This window comes from Neopelma chrysocephalum, unplaced genomic scaffold (assembly GCF_003984885.1).
Source record: "Neopelma chrysocephalum unplaced genomic scaffold, ASM398488v2 Primary Assembly neopelma1_89, whole genome shotgun sequence".
NCBI lineage: Eukaryota > Metazoa > Chordata > Aves > Passeriformes > Pipridae > Neopelma > Neopelma chrysocephalum.
The window spans coordinates 2,529,653-2,548,471 of NW_020897751.1; the positions used below are offsets into that span (position 1 = coordinate 2,529,653).

Here is an 18,819-nt window from a genome sequence, read left to right on the forward strand (position 1 = left end):
GATTCTCAGAACTGGCTCCTCCACCTCCCACCCCTCCCCTGGCCAAGCACTGGGCAGAGCAGAGCAGCTCCTGGCACTGCCACCCCCAGAGCAGCCACTGACAATCTCTAATGCTATTGGCAAGGTGTCAGTGTTTACATAGAATGAGACATCATTCTGGTACCACTCCAAAGGGATTTCCAGGTACTATGCTATTCTTCCCAGCCTCTTTCAGATGAACCACAGCCATCACTCCTAACTCATAACAGCGTGCGAACCACGTAGATCTGACACATCAGCTGAACTTGCTGGCAAAGCTGCCTTAAACTTTTGTCCCATTAGAATATTCTCCACCAAGACACAAGTATTACTATTACTGGTAATCACATTATCCCAGGCTATATTGATATTCTGCAGGGATTGATGCAGAACCAACATGGAACAAAGGTTCCTTCTAACCCTGCCACTGCTAGGCTGATGCTGGATACTCAGTGATATATGAAGCACAGGTCATACTTTCTCTGGATGTAACCCAGCACCTGCCAAACTGTGCTTTGTGCAGGATTCGATTCTTTTGCCCTCAGGACTGAGGTTTCTTGAATAAAAATTCCTGGATTCTTAGAAAACTCTATTATGATATTTCACACAGCAGATTCAAACCTGCACTAGACAAATGCTACTCAATTTACCAAGTGAAGAAATTTTTGGCCACCTTCTTGACTACTGAGTAAGCTTATTAACCTGAAACTACCTGCAGTACCATAGTAACCTCTCTAGTTAGTTCTCCAGCTTTTGTTTCACCCACTCTCTTACTCAGTAACAGCAATTCTTCCCTGGACTAACTGGAGTCATCCACCAATTTCTTTGTTACTGCTCTTGTTCCCCAATTTCCTCAGATACTAGAACGGCTAGATTTCCATCATAACATAACTGGTGTGATTTGGAGACATATATAAGTGCTGGACAAAGCCTAATAGACATCGCTAACATTCCAGCTCAGATAAAAGCTTGTGTACAGATAGTGAACAAAAATTAAGATTTGCTTCACTTTTCTGAGGATAGTTGTCAGATTTCTTGACCCAAACATTGTTGTCCTCAACATCTCTCAACATTTCTTCTCTGGTAGCCAGCAAGAAGTGCTGGCTAAACAACCTAAGTGTTTTTTCTATCTTTTTTTTTCCCCTCCATATGAAAGCAAAAAGCTCCTTTCTTTTCCCTGCCACTCACAAGAGGGAGTAAATCCATTTGGCTGGTTCTCCCACTTAGTTCATGAAACAGCCAAATTTAACACACCCAACTGCTAGTTTTATTTTTCACTTAAGAAGCCTTTCTTGAAGGAACTCAGATTTTCAGCCATTGCTTTCTGTTCCGCTGAAAATGTCCCTTCTTTCCCTGAAGTTGAGCCCACGAGCTGCAAGTTCCATGTATTTCTCCTCTATCCACACTCCCTTCCTCCTGTGCAGATACTGCCAGTGCTGCAGAAGCCTTGTAGATGGCAGCAGCAGCCAACACAAAATAATGAATAACAACCATAATAACAAAAAATATCCCCAAACATCCAACTGATAGCCTCTTCCTTCGAGCCTTCACCTGATGCTAACCTAATTCTCTTTGCCTGTATTTTTGAATGTTCTGATAAAAAGCTGTGTCAGGTATTTCACACAACCCTTTGCACTCTGCACAGCTTTATTAAGATGCTGGGATATTTATTGCATCTGTTCACTGAAGAGCCTTGGGTGTCATCTTCTGTGAACTCCTACCTTCTCTTACACCAATAAGCCCGAGGAAGACAGACAGCATTCCACACTCCTTGTGAAAAGGAGAAATTCTGCATTCTTTGTGAAAATCTACCTTTCATTAGCTTCTGTCTGAGCTGCCTATTTTCTTATGTGACAAATTCTAAACACTTTGGTAAGGTAAAATTCTTTTTCTTCCAATAACCAAAAGTCTTGGCACAAGTCTCAATCCTGTTACAGGCTCCTTACAGGCCTTTAGTTAGCCCACTCAGCGTTTGCAGCAAGTCTGATTCTAATAGACAGAACCCCTGATTTTGAATTTGCAAACTTGATACTGTCTAATAAACTGTATTACTTGTTATTACAAAGAATCTAGGGAGGATTCAGAAGCCCCAGTGGAAGAGATATTACACAAGACACACGATACCCATTGCATTCACAAAATTACACCACCAGCTCAGGCCCAGTAACTATTTTGGGTTCTCAAATCTCCCTGATGACAGAGATGAAGCACCCTTTTTGCTTTGGAGCTTCTGAATGTAAGTAGATGATTTCTTTCCCCTACTGAAATGCACAGTCAGCACTTCATCTACTTGAGTACAAATTTAAGAGGGAGACATTGAGCAATACTCAGGCAAATCTGGTCACAATCTGAGTAACACAACGAGTAATGTATCTGGCTAGGAAACAAATAAGTTCACCTGCCTAAAGCTGCAAGTGTGATGAAGGCACATTATACTGTTGGTTCTTCAGTACCTGTGGTGTTGGTAGCAGGGGTTACTGCTCCTGAAGGATAAGCAAAACCTGGGTAACACTAATGCTACAGAGCTGAGACTTCCACATCACACTCCAGAACAAAGCATATTCAGTTTAAGCACAGCAATACACAAACACGTGGGTCAGCTTCACTCCACAAACCCCACAACTATTCCCACAGTCAAAAAAAAGCCAAATATGCCATGCCATGAATGACAAATCAGTGGCTTGGCAATCAATTGGCTTTTTCACCATAGCATCAAGACACCAGAGCAGGCAGAATATGGTTTCTCTTGGGTTAGGAGACACTTTGCAACCTCCTCCCTATCTTTGAATGTTCATTTCATGAAGCCAGTTTGATATAAAACATTTGTTGCAGGAGAATGTTCCAGTGCACAAGGACAGCTGTGCTATGTCCTGCACACCCAGAGCATTGCTGGAGCTGTGGATTCATGGTCTACTGGAGAAATTATTCTCCTCTTCCAAGTCTTCATACATTTTTTTATTTCTCTTGTTTCTGGAGAATGTCCTTCTTCAGGTAGCAGCGGGGCAGGTGCCTCAGGCAGCTCTTCCCCAAACCAGGATTTCCTTCAGCTGGCAGATCAAATGAAAGCTCTTGCAGGAGCAATTGCCCTGCAGCATCTCCCTGGAGATGCTGAGGGTGTCTGACCTATCTCTTGGAAGGCCCAGGACAGGGAGCACGATGGAAGGGGCAGAGGTGACTCTCTGGCTGGGCTTGGCCCCTCCTGGAGAGACTCAGGCCTGGCTGGGCTGCCCCAGGCAGATGTTGCAGGAAGAAGAGCTCAGGCTGCCTGGATCTGGTGTCCCTGGGGCTCAGCCTGTACCTGATTCCTGCACAGGGGCTGAGCCCCACCTCTGCCTCGGGGCCTTGGGCAAAGGGCTGGCAAGGAAGAGGCCCAGGAGCCTTGGGATCTGCCCAGGTTTTCTTCTCTGTGTGGGGTGTCAGTCCTACAATCCTACAAGTTGTTGGCCCATGGCATCATCCTACCTGCCTGACCTCCCTCTCACCTCTTGAGCATCCCAGCCAAACTGGGCTGGGCAGCCACCCCCAGGGACCCCAGGGGACACTGCCTGTGCCAGGTCCGGGGGAGGCACATCCCCAAATGAAAGTGGGAAATGAAAGCCATTTGTTCAGCCTCCAGTGAAGATGCCTGAAGTGAAGTAGGATGAATCCCACACATGGCGAGTTTGGGAAATTATTATTGTGCCTTGGATCTACACCAGACCCTATTATTTAGGCATTTCTCCACTAACCAATACAGATTTAAGTTTAAACACCTACGCACATTTTAATAAGGTTTATCCCAAGTCTAATTTTCTCTCCCTCTACATTTAACACTCTCTGACATTAATGAGAGCTGCATGTGTGGGTACAAACTGACTCCAGGCAATTTTACAGCTTGATTTTTTTTTAAATGTAATTAGAAAAGCACATTGAAATGCTTAATCTATGTGTTTTGGGAGAAATGCTTAATGGTGCCTAATTAATGCATAAAATTTACATTTAGAAAACTAGTATCCAGGCTCTGCAATAATCAAAATATTTGCAGAAATCAGAATAGAATGAAAAATCAGATTATAAATGCTTTACTGGCAAGTGTTCATGAATATCTTGGTTTGTTTGGGTTTGGTTTTTTTTGGTTTTTTTTTTTGGCTTGCTTGCTGTTTGAACCAGAGTTTTGGATACACTTCAGTTTATTAACCAAATAAAAAACTATCTGCAGCTGAGTGAACCACAACTGTATTTGTCTTTTCATGAGGAGCAGGCAAACCTGGAGGCTGTAATTTTAAGTTACTCACTTTTTTCTTTGTAAGAAACCATCTGTGAGTGGTGCACAGTATTATCACTGTCAGTTTATTTCCCTTATCCCTTTTCTATTTGCGAGTGTATTTACTTAGGGCCTTACTCTGCTAACTGTTACAAGTCTACAGAACTTTAAATTCCCAAAACACAGTGAAGGCCACTCACATAAGACAAGCTGTGTTCTGTGCTATTTAGAATTGTTTGTCTTAGTGTTACAGAGATGATCTGGCACATACCATGGAATCAAAGCTGTCACAAAGAATGAAGAATTAAACTCTGGGACTAGAAGGATCAGAGAAGGAAAACAAAGTGGAAGGAAAAAGTTTCTGTAGAGGTGAAAAGAAGAATAAAATGCTTAGTTTGCCAGACTTGATGAGGTGCTGTTAAATACCCCTTCCTGCTGCATGTCTGTTTGACTATTTCGTTCCTTTTGAAAGACTTTATTTTAGTCAATCCCTTTTGGGGCTTCACAGCCAAGTCTTTTCCTGGAGTTGGCCCAGAAGGTCAGCTCTTTAAACAGATGTTTTGCAATCTTTAGAGGTTCCTAACCAATTCCAACATGAAAGAGAAGGCAGAGATCTAGGATCCTATTTCTACATCCCAACAGTTATAAACTCAATCTAAATATAGTGTTGTAGGGTCTGATGTTCAAAATTTTCATAATTTCCTTATCAACTTGCTTTACAATACCAGTTTTCCTTTAAAACTTGCAGCTCTTCAGTTTTGTCATTGGAGTTACAACCTTCAACGCTAGTAAAACACATCCTAAAGTCCAGTATTTCAGATACACACACACAACCTCACCATCATCAAAAATGACCATCACTCATCATCATCAGACATGATCTTTGCAAAATGCTGCAGGCAGCCTTTTTTTTTTTATTCTCAGGGAAAGTATATGGCATTTGGATGGAATTTGGCTCATTACCTGATGTCAGAGTAAGTTCTGTGATTCACAGTTAAGCTTTTGACAGTTGCTAATTTTGACATGCAACTCAGTGAAACAATAGATGAGGATTCCTACACGGTTGTATTTTCATGACAGTCTTTTAAACATACAATATTTTCAGTTATGAAATCCTGTGAATTTACTATCAGACATCAGAAAATCAGAGTAATTTCTGATGATATCCAAACTACCAGATTTGATTTTCAAAGATGTTTGACCACCTCATCTTTGCAAATCAAAGGATGTGTTTCCAAGAATAACTTATAAACCATCCCAACGTTGCTTTGGTACAGTGGCAGCACTCTATATCTTTTTAGAATCATCACAGAATCATTAAACTTGGAAAAGACCTTTAAGGTCATTGAATCCAACCATCAACCCAGCCACCACCATGTTCATCAGTAAACCATGTCCTCACATGCCATATCCACACATTTTGTGAATATTTCCAGGGATGGTGACTCCACCACTGCCCTGGGCAGCCTGTGCCAATGCTTTACAACATGTGTCATGAAAAAATTTCCCTAATATCCAACCTGAGCCTCCCCTGGCACAGCTGGAGGTCGTTTCCTCTCCTCCTGTCCCTTGTTCCCTGGGAGCAGAGCCCGACCCCCCAGTTCCCCCCCCTTTCAGGAACTTGCAGAGCCAGAAGGTCCCCCCTGAGCCTCCTTTTCTCCAGGGTGAGTCCCCCCAGCTCCCTGAGCTGCTCCTCATTGGATTTGCACTCCAGTCCCTTTTCACAGAGTTCTGTCTCTAAGAAAAAAACAGAAATAAAACCCAAGAAAATAAAATATAGGAAACCCACAGATTCACAGCTGTGAATGGCCTACTCCAAAACATTCTCTGCATTTATCTTTATACCAGGTAAGTCTTCAATAGCTAAGTTCTGACACTTAGTAGCTATTAAGCAGACACCTATTAGTCATAAAAGAAGATGTGGACACAATTTTCAAAGAATTCAGCTCTGTTGCTGTCCAGAGCTTGTAACAGCCTGGAGGTGAGATCTGCTGCTCTCAGACCCTGCTGGGTTGCCCCCACGCTGCCCCACCATCTGCTGGGCACACAAACAGTCTCAATACTTCCTCTCACAGACACCAGTGTCAGGGAGTCCTCAGACACAAGAAACATTGAGCAGACACTGCAGCACCCCAAGATAGGCCTTGAAAGCAGTTTCCCATGACCCACCTACGTCACACAAACCCCAGAGCTGACATAAGACCAGTACCCTGACACCAGGCACTCCAGTCATTGCAGGGGCTCTGCCCTGCCAGCTGGCACCACACAGCTGAAACACTTGTAAAGAAGCGAAGATTTAAGAGTTTTAAAGACTAATAATAAAAATAAAAATAAATAAAAAACCCCACCAAAACACCGAACTCCACCCCATAAAAAGATGAAACTCGTTTTTCTTTACTGTCATGAAATAAAACAAACCCTCCTGCAAGTTCAGATGTACAACGGAAATCTGAACTTGGGTTTCTGCACCAAACGACAGCAGAATTTACCCAATTCATCACCCAGAACAGGAAAAGCCAAAATACATTTCCCAAGGTATTTTACAGCTTATCCTCAATTTTTTTATGGCAGATCAGACTAAAGACCTACTATATTCTAGCTGCAAGGAAAGACACTTTGAGTTATTTAAACTTTGAGGTTCATTTAAAAATTAACTTCATTAAAGGCATGAAGATAAAACCTAAATAAAACGGAATCTACTTTATAACATACCAGTTCATTTTGCTGCAATATTTGCAGAAAGAACATATTGAAATGCCCTTCCACACTGCTTGAAACCTAATTTTGGATAACACCAGAGTGAGACAAAATGAGAGCTGTTGCCAATTCTGGAGTTGGTTTCAGAGTGACTGACCACCAAAGCCTTCGTTTAACTTCAGCAGACTTGTGTTCAGCAGCTCTGAAAACTGGGCCCGAAATGACAGAGACAATTTTGGACCAGGGTCACATCCCTTTCAGTTCCACCCAACAACTCCATTTCCCACACAAACGCCAGGAGGGGAAGGAAGGATTGATTTGGAAGCTTCTAATTGACTTCAGTGGAACTGGGCCTGGAGCCACCGTAATGTTCCTGAACAGCAGTTGTGGAGCATCAACAGTGCCCAGTGTGCACCATTAATGTTCGGGTGGGGTGGCCAGGCCATGAGGAACCCCAGGGCTGTGGAATGGGTGGAGGTGCAGTGCCAGGGCCAGCGGGCAGTTGGGCCGGGCCGAGAGCTCTGCAACCGCCCTTGGATGTGGCATCTGAACCCGGCAACTGCCAAAACGGCTGATGGAGACCCGGCAGGTGAGTGGGAAAGGTGCAGCTCTCCCTGTGCCGTGCCCAGAGGGGGTCTGGGTGGGATTGGGCTGTCCCACGGAGAACGGCTCCCTTTGGGAACAACAGGGTATTCCCAGTTTGCTGTTCCTGAGCTGGCAACAGCTTTGGTGCTGGGAGTGGGGACAGAGTGGGGAGGGAACGGAGGGCACCTTCATGCCAGAGGTGGTGGGCAGCTCTTCATTCCATCACAATGCTGGTTGGAGTGAGTGTTGGTGGGATCACCAACCAACCCAATGGAATCCCCAGAACCCTGTTTGTCCCAAACAGTTACCTTGGTGACAGAACCCCCAGAATGTTGCTTGCCTGCCCCAAACAAACCCCAAACTGGCCAAGCACCATGGCAGGTACAGCAGCAGGCCCCCACTCCTCCTGGGAGTCCTGCCCTCCAGGTACCCCCAACGAGCTACACCCCCCACTATCTCACCTCATCACCCCTTTTTGCTTCCCCCAACAGAGAGGTTCCCTCTCCAGGTGACAGTGTTGAAGGTGGCCAGCGTGAGCTTCTCTGCCCTGGCCAGGCCAGCCCCGGGAGCTCCCTGGGAGCTGCCCTCTGTCCCAGGGCTGCCACTGTGCTCTGGGCCTGTCCAGCTCCACACCGGCACCCACCAGTTGGTCCCAGCCACCGTCAGGCAGGAGGTCCCAGGGCCTCTGGGGGCCCCGGGGCAGGTGTTGTCACTTTTCCCCATGGTGCAGCTTCCCTGGCCAGTGCAACTGCCTCCCTGGCCTTCTGCCTATGGCTGGGGACAGCAGCTGGTGATGGGGGCGCTTCTGCCCCACCAGCCAAGGGCTGTGGTCCAGGGAGAGCCCCTGTATCCCATGGGCTCTGGTATGTTGTGTGTCCACCACCGACCTGCCCTGGCAGGCAGAACCACGATGGAGCCCAAAGGTGAGTTTAGGGGGTAGCAGAGCCCATGGGTAGGCAGTCTAGCTGAGGAAAACTTCAATCTCTTGGGGTTCCATTTTCAACAGTGGTTACTACCCCCGCTCCAAGGAACTCCACGGATCTGCCCGAGGAGGGACCAGCCACCAGCACAGAGGTCATTCCTGAACAGGCAGAGGACACCACCAACCACCACCTGCTCACCCAGCCTGAAACCCCGGCGGGTGAGGACACCATCGTCAATGCCCCCAACAGCCCCACCTTGAGTGAGCTCCTGGACGACCTCTTTGAGTTACTGGCGGACAGTGGCTGCCCTGAGGGACAAGTGGAGGTGGCTCAAGAGGACAGTGAGGACACCGCCTTGGTCGCCAACGCCCCCAGCCTGACCGCTGAGGACCTCGATGAGCTCCTCGAGTTCTGTGAATGCCTGCTGGAAGACGACTGTCCCAAGGAGCCAGCAATGGAGGCACAGCAAAGGAACAGCGAGGATGCCGTACCCACCATCCCCAACTTGACCCCCTCCCTCAGCCCACTCAGTGACCCCCGGCCTCCCTCGCCCCGCGTGGCCCAGCTGGGGGAGGAGACAATGCAGAAGCAGCCCCAGGTTGTTACGAACCACTTGCAGCTGCCACCAGGCATCACCACCACCCAGGTGGACCCCAAAACGAGAGAGGTGGCAGCAGCCAGACCCCGTGTTCGGCGCCAGCCAGCACCCCCACGGAACAAGGGACCTTCCCGCAGGGCCACATCCACGTCCCGGCCGAGAAAAAGACGACGACAGCGGTGACACAGCACACAGGCCAGAAGGCACCCTGAGCCAGTGACCTGCATCCAGGCCCCCAGCCCCACCCTCATTCTTCTTCAGTTCATTAAAGAGTGGTTTTGCAGTTCCTTTCTCTGTCTTGGGTCGTTTGGGCAGTGGGAGGGGGGCAGTCCCTCAGTGCAGCCTCTGCCCACCCCATGAGGGGCTGGGTTGGGCATGATGACCCAGAGGATGGCTCAGCATCGCCCCAGGTGCTGGGTGCCTGTGGGAGAACACAGAACTGTTGCAAAAAGTTGACTTCTCTGCTATACCTTGTGGCAGGATTCAAATTGTGTGAACAATTTCTATTGCATTTCTGTAGGCCTTGCTTGACATGACTTTAGAAGCTGTAAGCTGTAATGTTTATACTTATAGACTATGTGAAAATATGTAATGTTTATACTTGTTAGCCGCGTGTCTAATTATAAGGTTTGAGAACATAGTATGTTTAGAGCAAGAAAGCCTTGAGAAAGTATAGATAAAAGTACACCTGCAGATTTCAGAAAGCCCCTAATTATGAAAGCCTCTACATGCCAAGAATGATGTCAGGCCGCGTGGACAGAACATCAGGTCCAATGAACTGGAGATATGAGACACGTGTACAGACTGAGCTATCCAATCACCTTGTTGTAAGCATGTACCCAAAACAAACTAAAATGTATAAAAGTTGACTTATTTAAATAATAAATGGAGCTTGTTGATTCTCGTATCAAGGGTCTCATTCTTCCCTTGTCGCGACAATACCTTAGAGGCAGGTAGAAGGAATGGAATATAGGCAAGAGCAAACCACATTCCCATCACTGGATAAATCCAGATTTTGTTCAGAGTAAGTGCTGTAATAACCACTCCTCCCCAGCTAGGGACATTTCCAAGCTGACAGCAGACACCTAATTATTTTTTTAAGTCAATAAATTTCCAACAACAGAAATCAAGTGTCCACAAAGACATCACAGCAGCATGCTGCCAAAATAAGCAATGAGCTCCAGATTTAACCTCTGCTCTCCAAGTGGACATTTTATTTTCTTCTAACTTATCTGATACACTGCAGGCAAGTTCCCGAGGCAGCCACATATGTCACTGCAAAAAACCCCAAATGACCTCCAGCCTAGGAAGCCTATATTCCAGGACAGAGGCCACTAAATTTACAGACTGCTGTTAAAGAATAGCAATGCAACATCCAGAACAAATTATTTTGCTGAAAATGTGTCTTTATAATGCAGTAGTGAGAAAGCTTCTCCTGCAAATGTGCATCTGTGATGGGATAATATATGTTGTTACGGGTTTTACGATTTTTTTAAATCTCTGAATAAAAGCACGTTTTTCCCGTTACAAGAGCATTCAAAGGTCTATGGTAAGTTTACAGACTGTAGGAACACCACTCTCCCTCTCAGGAATTGCACAAGGCATCTTTCTTCAACCTGTCTTGTCTCCTCCATTCCCTCAAAAATACAAAAAGCTTATCAAAACATTTTGTCCCCAAAGTGCACGTACCAAACACACTATGACATCTAGTTCACTATTCTGTTGCTTTCCAGGTAGAAAGCATTCAGATACTTTTAGAGGTTTATACTGCCTCTGACGAGAAGTTCATTTCTTATATGCCAGAATCTTTCCTAATGAGAGGAAAAAAGATTAAAAACAGAAGAGTATTTAAGGGAAGCAGTTCTGTGTGTGAGAACAGCAGCTGACTGTGAGGAACATCAGACCCTGCAGTGCCAACAAGATGGAGAAGCTGAGGTGGAACTCAAAGAAGAATCCAAAGTATCACTAAGAAACAGAACAGGAGTAACAGTAATTGCAATAAAACAGTGAATGCAAACAACTGCTAAAAGCTGTGCATGTTCTATAGACTTTTATTACATATATCTCTGAATTACCTCAGTGGCAGCAAATGTGCTGCACTGAGCATCAGAAAATGCCATCCCTTCTTATTTGTTATCCCAGCAGTCCTTCCTCTTCCCCAGCAGCACAGAAACTAATGCTCTCTATCAGGCATTATTATTCAAAATATTGTCACATAAAGCACATAAAACACTTCTATTGCTGTTAATATCTTTATGCTCGATCTTAAATAAAATCTTATAATAATGAAAAGATTCATTTTCCATTGTTATTGTCTGTTTTCATCACCACCCTTCTTATTGCCATTTTTGGGTAGAAAAGACAGAGATTCTGTTCTCAAGTGCATTGGTCTCATCCCTAATAAAATTCAATTCTGTCTTCATTAAAATTACATGAGAGCAAAGGAGGTCAAGACGTGGTGAGCTCCAATTGTTTCCTGAATGAAAAGTAATTTTGCAGTTATTGTCAAAATAAATTATACACAAGTATAATCAAAGTTAATTGAAGAACACTGCATGGTTTGAGCTCATTAAAATCCTCACAAATGCCTACATGAAACATACTGCTTGGTAGTTTAAAGAAAAAAGTGTCTTCTTTTACCTTGCAAAAGGCTATTAATCCAAGTGAGAATTCCTCAAAGCTAAATTAATAATACTCAGAGCAGCTTCTATGGTTCCATAGAGGTAGCATGTGAATTAATCCCCCTCCTTGGAACACTGGGATATCAAACCTGTTGACATAATCAATTCTGCATTTCAAATGAAATACTGGTCACACACAAGCCACCAGCAGCTGCAGCACTCAGGGCTGCAGGATCTCACACGTTGTAAGACCCCAGCCACGGAGCCACAACCTCAGCCAGGAGGTTTACTTTTAAAAATGTACAAGGCTCCAAAATTTCACCCACCAAACTTTTGCAGAGCCTTCAGTGCTTTAATACCTGGGGGTAGCGTAAAGATAACATGATGCACATGTTTTCTCAGGAGACACTTTTACTTTTAAAATACTGGAGAAAATAAGGATCTTCACTAAAGTTCAAAAGGGTAACATGCAACCAAGATAGAGCACTCCACAAAGCTATTATTTAGCACACACTAATCCACACAATTTAGCAAAAACCAACCCACTCAGTTTTAAGTTATGCCAGATATTAAAGAAACAGTAAAGAAAGAGATTAAAAGAAGAAAAATGAGTAAAGATAGAGAAGTCATTTTCAACTGCAAACCTACCTAAACCCTCAGAAATTTCCTCCTTTGTTACCTTCTCCTTGAATACTTTGTATCAAAACAATTAATTACATTTAGCCTGAATTTGTAGCAGTTTAACCTCCTCTGATCTTGAGAGACTAGACACACTTCTCCTCTTCCTGAAATCACTTACCTACCTGTTATGTAGAGGTTATGACCTCAGAGACAACAAGGCAGTCCTTCGAAATTAGCTGCCACAAAATAAGCAGGTTTGGCATTATATTTATTTTGCCATTAACTTTCTCACCAGGTACAGGATGATCCCAACACTACCAAAAAGCAAGCACAGGGCACCTCATCACCGAGTACAACACTGGGCACACACAGGGTACAACAAAAACTGTGTTCAGACTTCCTTTAGTAATGCAGATATGAACCAAGAGGCCATAATCTGACCACTAGGTATTATTTAAGCCTAATTACCTCTCCTTAGATCTGGGCTTTTAAAAACAGGTAATGTTTCCAAAGAGCTTTAAACATCAGCACCTATTTTCAACAGGCCGATAAATCTCTTTACTGGTATACACTGAGCAGTGTGATCCTGCTGAAAACATTCAGGAGCAGCCACAACCACACAAATGGCTGAGTACTCATCACAGCCCACCTGACTTCACCCCAAGCGCCTACAGCTTTACCAGGTCCTGACCTTCTGCAGGTGTTCCCACTCAGTAACCCTATAAAATAAAAAGAGAGGTTTTGCAATAGAGTGACCAGAGCTCACCTGTGTCTGCATGTCACAATCAAAGAGTTGACTCAATTCGATTTCTGAATCATTAAAATATCACTTTCTAAAACAGCATACCAGAATATAAAGGGAAAAAAATAAAAATACAGACCAAAAAACATGGTTTCCTTTAAAAATACCAAAGTAAAGACACTTTGGTTTGGAGCAGTCCCTCTCTGAAGGGCTTGTTCTACAAGAATCTTCTTCATAATGTCATATATAAAACATTGCTTTTACCAAAGAGCCGATACTTCAAGCCTCTCACCCCCTGCAGTTACCTCCAGCAGTATAATTAATACTTAATCATGGCCATGGTTTTCATAGACAAAGACGCCTAGTGTGCTTTTGCTGAGATAGAAATAAATTATCCATTCTCACTTTATAAATGAAGATCTGCTCTTCCAAATTATTAGGAATTTGAGTAACTACACTGAACCCAAATATGGATATTTGCAAAGCTGAGCCTTCATTTATATTGATTTTTCTTCATCCACAAGGAATTAAGCCAAGGAAGCAAGCCTGCAAAGTCTGTTTTATGGAACACAGGAAATAAATAAGTAATTAAAATAAAATCAGATATTCCATACAGCACCAGTTGACACTGTCAGCTCTGCTCTCAGTACACGAAACATATTGATTAACTGCCTTTTACACACATCTCCAAATAAATATCAATATTAGCTCATTGCACTAACTTGTGGAAAAAAGGTGCTCTTTACTTATACTGTGGTTTAAGAACTGTGGCACAACACCCAAATATGAAAGATGCTTCTCCTGTTATTTTAGGAAGCAAAGTGTTTCCTGAACCTGCAGTGACACAGGACACAGTGAGCAGAGGGAAGGCTTTAGTCAGGGGCAGGATTTCCCTTCCTTTGCATCCTCACTCACAAGGCTCCCAACAGGGTGTTTCACCTGTCCCAGACCTGAAGGAAAAACTTGCTGTGTGGAGAACACCAATATTATTCCACTGGCCACACTTACCTGGAGAAATAACTGCTCACCAGTATAAATGGGGTGGCTTGAGGGTTTCTGTTTGTTTGTGCTGGAACAGCACACCAGATTTCTTTAAGAGAGGGCATAGATTACACAATTCCCAATGGACGAAGGGCAAGAGACACCAAGAAAAATTACTGACCACTACAGTGAAGAAAAGGATCATGTTCAGGTTGGAGCAGGCAGTGGGTAGGCAAAAAAACAGAAAGAAAAATGAGATCTTTAATAGCTCACCCCAGAGTGTTTATCATACCAGAACAAGGAGAGATTGGCATACTGGCAAAATGTAAGTAGTCAGAAAAAAAATAGGTGAAAAAATCCTCTCTTGGAAATGCTTTATAGTATAGTTTGGTCTCACAGCAGTGAATATAAAAGTGGGTGCTTGCTATATATGTGCTGTGATTTCTAAATCCAAGTAAAGAGACTTTTCTCTACAGTACCACGTTAATCCTTTTCAGTTTTGGTAATTCTTTGCCATATCCAGCAATATTTCTCTCAAGTTCTGATGAATGTCAGATAATGCTCTTTGTGTCTTATCACAGAGCCCACTACATAAGACCATACTGAATATTCTGTGTTTAATGAGTATTTCAATAACAGGCCCAAGTACTTTCTTATGGCCAGTTAAAGCATGGCTGGTAATTTTGAGGCTGGACATTGAAATATTATAAGGATTCATGAGGAAAACCTCAAATTAATCCTCATACATTATGAAATGAGAATAATTTATCCATAGCACAAAAAAACAAACAGGTTAACCTGATCATACATGGGACTTTTCCAGTCCATATGTACAATTCTATGTTAGTCAACAAGTCACCTTGGCCTTTTTTTAATGTCTTTCTCCCTTTATCTAAAATACAGAAAAATCAAATAGATGAACAACATTGCTCCACACCATCATTGCATTTAATTGCATCTTGGTGCCATGTAGTATTTCAAAGATTTTTAAGAAGTCAGCAAGCTCATGTCCTTGTAGCAAGTTTTATTACTGGAGGTTTATAGTTGTTTAAATTCTAAAAAGAAGCATTTCTTCCACAGCCAATAAATCAATTTTGATTCAGCACAAAACAAGTTAATATGCTTATTCTTCAAAAGCATTTTGGCAACTCTGTTAATAAGAACGTGTATGTTAATTCCAGTATTTATTCTTTATAAACAATTTATGCTGGGTTTGCCTTTGAAACATTCATGACATTTTCCTGGTACCAAAAAACCTTTTCATTAGTAAGAGAGCAACTCTCAGGTCTAATTTTCTTCCTGCATTTATTGTGCTTTTCATTTGGGGTTCTTTTGTGTTTTGTCTTGGGTTTATTTGTTTAATTGTTGTTGAAAATTAACATAGTACCTACCTTTCATCAATCTATCAGGTCTTTGAGTTTTACAGTATTTTTTCAGCAGTACAAAGGTTCAATTATTTCATTTATTAGTGTTCATATATTCAGATTTCTAATCTCATCAGTAAATCTGTGTTTTGCAAGTCTTCAAGTATTTCCACATTTTCTTTTCCCCAGTATTTTCAAGATCCCTTTGTTTTACCAAGGTTTTATTTTCTTGTAAACAGAGGTGTTAAAGATATATATCTCAAATTATTACATAGTATCTCAACTATTTGGAAAGAATATTAATTGTATCTCTCCTGAGCTGTTACATTGATATCCTGTTTCCCCCGACCAGTGTGACAGTATAAAATGACAGGATAGAGGCTTTATCCTCTGTAAAGTTTCTGACTAGCATTAATCACAAAAAAGTTGACGTGGGATGTAAAATATACAGTATCAATCTTGAAAAAAACTCATGAAATATAAAAAAGCTCATATTTTACTGTAGCAATATACTGCGAATGGAAAGGGATAATGTTTGCAGTTGGTCCCAAAGTAGGTATTCCTTCCTCTTTTCTACTGCCTTCATTCTTCTTAATGATCAGAGACACTCTGCCAGTGAAGACAAAGGAAAATGTCATATTTAACATTGAAATATCATTATGCCAATTAAAGTTTTAGGCACTACATTGGTTACGAAATCCTGTGTGCTCAGTAGATGATGAGTTTTCATCCAGTGCTTTTAGTTCCTTCCAAATTTCCAGCACTGTGTGAACACAGCCTCTCCTGGGGCAGGAAGCCTTCCATCCATTCTTCTGCATTTGCCTTTAAACACTCTGCGGCCTGAGCAGCACACAAAGCTCCAGAATTACAGCTTTTTGCAGATTAATATCTCAATGCAAGCTTGCTTTCCATTTGCTCTTGGCTGCTGCCTCACTGAGAGCCCTGACTGGAAGCACAGGCACTCCCTTGTCTGCTCAGGGCTAATGTGTTTGCTACTACACACCAGGTCAATGTGCACGAGGCAGTGGTTTTGCTCTAAGGACATCCAGCCTTCTCCATTATAACAGTGAGAAACTAAATCATAACACGATTCTCCCCTCAGCCTCTTCTCAATCTCACCAAGGTGTCTTCACCCCCATCTCCCCTTACAGCAGCCAGATGTGTTCCTCACCCTCGTGGGCCCCTCAAAGGCACATATGGGGAACACATCTATGTTCCTCCTGCTGCCATTTCCAGCCTCTGCTCCTGCTCCTTTTTATTCCATCTCTCCTCAGAGGGGCAATCAAGCAGACCTTTTTGCTCAGAAATCCCTTGATTCTTCCCCCGCAGCCTTCCCTTCTGAATTTCAGCCTGATCCTTCCTGTCCTTCGTAATCCCTCACTTCCACAAGCACTGACATCTGTGTCAGCCTATTGCAGCCTCTGGAGTGACACCAAAAACGTATGTAAATAACAGAGAGGCTTATTCTGTGAAGGCTTTTGTCCTTTCTCCCACCTGTGACTCTGGGCAACACATGCAAGATCCAGGGAAACCCTGGAAGAAGGAGGCAGGCTCTTGAATCGTTACACAGAACAACCCCTCTGCCTTAATTAAAAACACTAAGGTCAACACATATTCCCTGGACTGACTAAAGTAACCTGGCTCCTTTAAACTCTGTGCATTTAAAGAAATAAGGTGCTTCTTGTCAAGTTCACTGCAACAACCCATTGATTCAAGTGGGAAATAGCATTGCTGAAGGACAATCTTCCCCACCCATTCCCACTGCTATGCACTACTCAGGGCTGTACTGCACTCAAAGAGACCTTAGAATACTACAGATCATTCATTCACTTCTAGAAAAATTATATAGGAGCATTCTGAACAAATGGAAATTTGGGAGGTTAAGCAGGTATAGATTTGTAGAGTTAACTCCTGACCCCATTCATGTTAATGAAAAATTCCCACTGCTTAAAAGGAGAAAACACTTCATGCATAGGATCTGTGACTTTGGATCTGCCTGCAGCAGATCTTGCTATTTACTTCTCTGTTTATTTTGCCTGTGCTGCAGTGAGAATTGATGCAGCTGGCACACTGGGAAGCAACAGCACAGGGAGAACGGCTCACAGGAAAATAAACTCACTCTTTCCAGATCCTCAGAGGTATTAGAAAACTGCAGAATGAAGGAATAGATTTGCCCAAGGTGGCCTTTCTTTCCTCCCCATATTTGGATTATGATCACTTTTTCTCACACAGGATAAACCTGTATGTACAGAACCTGCAACGTGTTTGCATTTCAAGCTTGAAGTCAAATATTCCACCTCTATGTGAGTCATCCACATGACATGCTGATTTTCTGAGCCACAGATTAACTGTTGTGTATGATAAGAGAGGAGTAGGGAGCCAGAAGCTCTGATGTCTCCCTTGGATTCCCTCCTACCTTCCCAGCATAGCCAGTTCTTGTGACTCAGAGAAAGTCAGGTTTTGCATGTCCTTGTGAATTTTACTGAAAATTAGTCAGCAAGAGCATAAAAAGAAAGCAAATGAAGTTATTGTTACACTAGACTGACTGACATTGAACCCTGTTAATCTAATCAAGGTTTGAACTAAAGCCATAACCAACTAATGAATTAACAGTAAGATGGACTGGAGTTTGCATTTGATTAAACCAACAGAGAATGAGTAAAATGGAAATTGTAACGGACCTGGCACTTGAAAACACCCACTGCAAAAAACAATATTGCTCCTGAGCTTGGCCAGCTCATTCCTTTGAGGCAAGGCCCAGCTCCTTCAGGGCTGTGACAACTTTGAGGACACAGGTCCTGTCACTGGGCTTTGGACTTGTTCAGTGATCTCATGAGTCTTTACTTGCTTATGCTTTCTACCTGTGAACATTCATAGAACATTGCCTGAGTGTTCTTGTATTCGTTTTACTGGTAAAAATTTCTTTAACACAATGAAAGAATCTAAGCACTTGGGAGTTCAGTTATTTATAGGGCTGTTACTGTAAACCTTCAATTAAAGAAAACATTAAGAGTGTCTCAGAGAAAACCATAATTTTAAGAAAAAATTTTCAGTCAAAACAAGTCTGAAATATATTTAAAAATAAGCATTAAGTGACACCTTTCAAGTCACATTTTGAAAAAAAATACATTATTTGCCTTCTAGCACCTCTATGTTTAAATGTGTGCTATTGCCATTTTTTTCCCGTGATTTCATTATTTTCAGTCAATGAGGTCCTGAAACACTTTTAATTAAAATCTACTTTTCTACTAATTACAGGATTCCAGGAAGTGGACCATTAAGAGAAAGCTCTAAATAGTCTAAGACCTGTATTAAAATAATAAAAGTGGACAATAATGAAACTTCCAGTTTATTTGGCTGTCTTCCATCTCCCACACTTCTCCAGCACTGATATTTCCAGGTTTTCAATTCGGGTTTTATTAGAAT

At 42.8% G+C, this 18,819-nt stretch overlaps 1 protein-coding gene and 1 long non-coding RNA gene across 3 annotated transcripts in view; one reads left to right on the top strand and one right to left on the bottom strand.

Moving 5' to 3' along the window:
- Positions 1 to 6,533, bottom strand: part of LOC113972232 — a 35,672-nt gene extending 29,139 nt beyond the window's left edge. Inside the window, exon 1 of the long non-coding RNA XR_003535813.1 lies at positions 6,431 to 6,533. This is a non-coding gene — a long non-coding RNA (uncharacterized LOC113972232). The remainder of the gene's footprint in view (positions 1 to 6,430) is intronic.
- An 854-nt stretch (positions 6,534 to 7,387) lies between these two features.
- Positions 7,388 to 9,352, top strand: LOC113972231. Of its 2 annotated transcripts, XM_027693083.1 has the most exons (3): positions 7,565 to 7,924; positions 8,035 to 8,466; positions 8,550 to 9,352. In XM_027693083.1, the coding sequence occupies exons 1-3, from the start codon at positions 7,771 to 7,773 to the stop codon at positions 9,245 to 9,247; spliced, it is 1,284 nt and encodes a 427-aa protein (XP_027548884.1). In that variant the 5' UTR covers positions 7,565 to 7,770; the 3' UTR covers positions 9,248 to 9,352. The 2 variants fall into 2 exon arrangements, with proteins under 2 accessions (XP_027548885.1, XP_027548884.1); XM_027693084.1 differs by lacking the exons at positions 7,565 to 7,924; positions 8,035 to 8,466 and adding an exon at positions 7,388 to 7,547.
- The last annotated feature ends 9,467 nt before the right edge of the window (positions 9,353 to 18,819 follow it).